This window comes from Chiroxiphia lanceolata (genome assembly GCF_009829145.1).
Source record: "Chiroxiphia lanceolata isolate bChiLan1 chromosome W unlocalized genomic scaffold, bChiLan1.pri scaffold_46_arrow_ctg1, whole genome shotgun sequence".
NCBI classification, from domain to species: Eukaryota; Metazoa; Chordata; class Aves; order Passeriformes; family Pipridae; genus Chiroxiphia; species Chiroxiphia lanceolata.
This window is the reverse complement of record NW_022476501.1, coordinates 546613-551775: the sequence shown is the minus strand read 5'-3', so window position 1 is coordinate 551775 and position 5163 is coordinate 546613. Positions and strand designations below refer to the sequence as shown.

The window sequence follows — 5163 nt, the reverse complement described above, 5'->3', positions numbered from 1 at the left end:
TGCTGTGTCCAGGTCTGGGCCCTGAGTTGAGGAAGGCCCTGGAGGGGCTGGAGCAGGTGCAGAGAAGAGCAGCGAGGCTGGGGAAGGGAGTGGAGCACAAGTGGTGTGAGGAGAGGCTGAGGGAGCTGGGGGTGTTGAGGCTGGAGAAGAGGAGGCTCAGGGGAGACCTCCTGACTCTCTGCAAGTCCCTGCCAGGAGGTTGTAGCCAGGTGGGGGTGGGGCTGTTCTGCCAGGAAGCAGCAGTGGGACAAGAGGGCTGGGTCTTGAGCTGTGCCAGGGGAGGTTTAGGTTGGATATTGGGAAGCAATTTTTTGCTGAGAGAGTAATGAGGCCTTGGAATGGGCTGGGCAGGGAGGGGGTGGAGTCAGCGTCCCTGGAGGTGTTGAAGGTGAGAGTGGATGTGGCCTCAGTGCCATGGTCTGGGAAGCACGGCGGGGTTGGATCAAGGGTTGGACTTGATGATTTGGGAGGTCTTTTCCAACGTGGCTGATTCTGTGATTCTGTGATTGCCATTCCTATGGCAGCACATGCTTGAGGCTCTATCCCCAGGGTGATAGAGATGTCTGTCCATATCTATCTCCAAGGTTAGTCTGTAAATGTGTGGTGTTAGAAAAGCAGGCTGAGTTCTGGGATGGTTGTGGAAGGAGAAAGAAGCCCCCAGGCCAGTGGAAGCAGGCAGCCCTGGGCTTGCACCTGATGTCCCCTCCCTGCAGGTTCCTGTCCTTGAGCCCAGGCCCTGAGGTGAGGCTGAGAAGTGGCGCGGAGGTGAGCCCAGAGCTGTCCCTGAGGTGAGGCTGAGAATAAGTGCAAGGCAGAGGTGCTGCTGAGGAAGGAGAGCCCCGTGGTGGGGAGGAGGCAAAGCTGTGAGTGCCCAGCCCTTCGAAGGTGCTGTGTCCATCCCCTGTGTGCCAGGTGAGCTGGGGCTTTGCTGCAGAGCTGCGGGCGCTGATTTGAGCGTCTCCAAGTGCTGAGATGGTGGGCACCCAGGAACACAAACTGTGCCTGGCCACGGAGCCTGCAAGGAGGAGCAGAGACAGTGGTGGCAGTGTGGGGGTCCAGGTTGTCCCTGTGCCTTTCCCTGCAGGCCCTACCTGTTCCTGCTGGGCCCCTGTCCATCCCCATCAGGTCCCTGCCCGTCCCCCCCGGGCTGAGCTCCCCCCAGGAAGTGCCGTGGAGCTGAAGCTGCTGCCATCCCCCCCCTGCAGCCGCTGCCCCAGCCAAGGGAGCAGCAAAGGCAGGGCCAGGAGCAGAGGCAGCAGCAGGGGAGCCCTGGGGGGGCCGGGAAGCTCTTGTGTGGGTCAGGAAAGAGGCGCTGGGCATGAGGCCAGGGCTGTGCTGAGCAGGCCCAGCCCTCACATCCCCCCAGCCAACGCCGGCTGCCCGGGGGGCATGGGAGGGACCCCCAGCCCGTGTGCCCCACACTGAGCTGGCAGAGAGAGAGCCAAGGGACAGGGCCATGGGCAGGGCCAGGGGTGAGGGACAGGCAGGGCCATTGCAGGGCCACGGTGAGGGCACAGCCTGTGTCAGCAGAGCTGCCCAGGGCCGGGGGCAGCCGGGGGTGTTGGTACCAGGCAGTGGTGGGGCCGAGAAGAGCACGAGGCCTCTTGCAGAGCCCTGGAGCAACCTTCCACTTGCCAGCCCTGCCCTGGTGGGGTGACACTGTCCCTTCCCTACAGGACACTCCCCCAGATATCTTCAGGGGGGCCTTTTGTGTCTATTCCTGGTTGCTGATTGATGCTGGGGACCTGAGGGAGCCTCTGCAATCCCATGTGTGGGGCACAATCTCCTCTGCAGAGCTTGACTCACTGCAGACGTTGCAGGGAAATCTGTGCTGGCATCCCGAGTATGTCCCGACCCCCCCGTGCTCCTCCCAGGATATTTGGGACGAGTTCCCCCTTCCCGGGCACCTGTGGGATGGGGGGGCCATTGTTCTCCTGCTGTTGCTGTTGCTGCTCCGCCCCTGTCCCTGCCCTTCCTGCCGCTGTCGGGTGAGTGGAGCGACCACGATGGGAAAGGGGCGAGAGAAGCAAAAAGAGTGGGTGGGAACCCCAAAGGGAGCATGAGGGGCGGTGGGTCACCCCTAAAGGGAGCTGGGGGGAGCCGGGGTTTGGGGGCCAATGGGAAAGAGGTGGGAGAGGGGGGTAAAGGGAGGGGGGAGAGCGGGAGTGGGGTTGCTGTGGCAGTCCCTCTGTGTCCCCATGCCTTGATCCCTGGAGTGTGGGGCAGGCTGGAGAGAGGGGGGAGCTGCGAGAGCCCCAAGAACCTGGAGAGGGGAACACTGAGAAGGGGAAGCCTGGACAGTGGGGACCTCTGGGGTCCCCAGGACAACAAAGTGGAGAACCTGGAGAGGGGGAATGTCTGGGAACCCAGCACCCCGAAGGCCTAAGGCAGAGGAGGAGGTACCCTTGGCACCCCCAACACTCCCAGCATCCCTAAGTGGGACCCCCAGTGTTGCAGAGAGGGGAGACCCTCTGAAACCCAGAGGGGGAGAGAGAGGGGGAACTTCTAGAAGAGTTTTGCGGGCTAATCTTCATATTTTGGAGTATATTTTAACTGAATCTTAACTTTTTGCAGTTTGTGGGGGAGGACTTCATCTCATTATTTCTGAGGGTTTTTTTGCCTGATTCTCGATGGTTTGGGTTTTTCTGGACTGAATCTTGGTGTTTTGGAACTTTTTGTGGACATGGGATGCTCAGTGAGCTCTAGAAATGGACTTGGGCAGGAGGAACCCCCAAGCCAACGTACTCAGCCCTTGTTTTCCCTCCCATCAGGATTTGTCCTTCCCAAGGCTTGGGCAGATGGAGGAGGAGGCTGCGAGGAAGAGGAAGATGCCTTGGGCCCCTCAGGCAGGTGAGGAGGAAGTCAGTGGCCCTTTGGGCGGGTGTTGTGCTGGCTCTGTCAGCCGAGCATGGCCCCGACTGCAGGACAACCCCGCTGCCGCCGCCGTCCTGCCGGGGCCAGAGTTGGGGGGATGTCCTTGGCCTTCCCTGTGGGCCGGAGGCAAATCCCCTCCCTGTCCTTCTTGCTTCCTGCCCCAGGCCCCGAGCTGAGGAGGGAGAGCCCGGAGGACAAATCCCCCCGTGAGACCCTGGTGGGAGAGGCCGTTTTGAAGGGCTCCCCGGCGCAGGAAGGCAGCGGGGAGGAAAAGGGCCGGAGATCCCCCCACAGGAGGGGCTCCAAAGCCATCCCAGGGTGCTCTGAGGAGGAAAGAGCCAGCCTGTGCTGGGAAGGCGGCCGGAGCTTGAGGGGGAGCTCTGAGCTGGTGGTCCCTGAGCAGCGTCCAAGCAGGGAGAAGCCCTTCAGATGCTTGGAATGTGGGAAGAACTTCAGCAGGAGCACCACCCTCCTCACTCACCAGCACATCCACACTGGGGAACGTCCCTACCCGTGTGGGGAATGTGGGAAGAGCTTCAGGCAAAGCTCGAACCTTATCCAACACCAGCGCATCCACCACACTGGGGAATGGCCCTACACATGTAGGGAATGTGGGAAGGGCTTCAGTGACAGGTCCGCTCAACGCACCCACCAGCGAATTCACACTGGGGAACGTCCCTACAAGTGTGGGGAATGTGGGAAGAGCTTCAACCAAAGCTCCAACTTCCTCAGCCACCAGCGCATCCACACAGGAGAACGTCCCTACATGTGTGGGGAATGTGGGAAGAGTTTCAGGCACAGCTCCACCCTCCACTTCCACCAGCACATCCACACTGGGGAACAGCCCTACACATGTGGGGAATGTGGGAAGAGCTTCAGGCACAGCTCACACCTTCTCAGCCACCAGCGCATCCACACTGGGGAGCGACCCTACACGTGTGGGGAATGTGGGAAGAGCTTCAAGGACAGCTCCAATCTTCACACCCACCAACGCTTTCACACTGGGGAACAGCCCTACACGTGTGGGAAATGTGGGAAGAGGTTTCAGACCAGCTCAGATCTCCTCAGGCATGAGCGGACGCACACGGATGAGAGACCCTTCCGCTGCACCGACTGCGGGAAAGGTTTCAACCAGAACTCCATCCTCATCAGGCATCGGCGCATCCACACTGGGGAGAGGCCCTACAAGTGTGGGGAGTGTGGGAAGAGCTTCCCCCACAGCTCTACCTTGACCAAACACCAACGGACCCACCGGTAAGGGAAGCCCTGTGAGTGCCCCGACTGCGGGAAGAGCTTCGGCCGTAGGACTGACGCGCAAAAAAGGTTTCAAAAGGTCTTCACGATTTTGAGTATCTGCACTCCAACATCAGTTTATTCTTTTGAATATGTGTAAGTTTAACCTCATTTTAGTCTGAAAGCCAAAATCACCACTACCCCGTTCCCTGATAACCGTGGGCTGGTTCTGACAAGTGAGGCAGAAATTACCCCTTGCCCAGCAAAAACCAGTGGGGCCAGCCAGTGGTCCCTGCCCTGGCAGCCCAGTTTCCCCAGTCTCATCTCAAAATGACCAGTTACACTGAAGCAAAGAGCACTGGAACCAGTGCAACAAACCCCAGTCTTACGTTCACGCCTGCCCACGTGTCCTGTTTTCTGCTGCTCTACAGATTTCCTTCTTTAAAATACAATGGAAAAATGAACAGTTTTTGGGGTTGTTTTGGTTTTGGGCTCGAGTTTTTTTTTCCCCCCTACTGTTCTCATTAACCTCATTTCAAATCTATTTTGTTGTTTGAAGATGAATTAAAATTTTGAATGATTTTTAATGTTAATGCCTTGACCAAAGTATCAAAACATGAAAAATAAAAAGAAAAAACCACCAGAAAGCTGTCCATTATTATCACAATCAAACACTCAGAAGTACTAACATAAGCACAGTGAAAAACCCATAAAGAAGACCATTAAAATAATTTTAATATTTGCATATTAATATATTTTTAATAAACTTAACCTAAGGAAATTTAATTACTGACATCAGCTTTCCCCACCTCTCAAAAAGGTAATTTAGTTACATCTTAGTCACCCTTGAAAGGCTCTTTCCAGTTGGGTTGGCCTCTGCCTTAGACACTCATGAGATCTGCCAAAACCAACTTAAGGGCAAATTTCCCCCCCAGGTTCAACTGCATTGGTTGTACCAAAAGCTTTGCAAGTAACCCCACAACTTTCATCTTAAACTCTTCTCTCAACCTTGTAAAATAATTAGCAGTAAACAGACCTGATAATGTGTTATAATTA

The 5163-nt window shown here is 56.6% G+C and overlaps 1 protein-coding gene across 1 annotated transcript; it reads left to right on the top strand.

The window, feature by feature from the left end:
• Positions 1–3130: 3130 nt before the first annotated feature.
• Positions 3131–4778, top strand: LOC116781465 (gastrula zinc finger protein XlCGF7.1-like; the record flags this gene model as incomplete). Its single annotated transcript, XM_032677153.1, has 1 exon — positions 3131–4778. A coding segment is annotated over one exon (1002 nt), but the record flags the coding sequence as incomplete, so codon positions are not given.
• Positions 4779–5163: the final 385 nt, after the last annotated feature.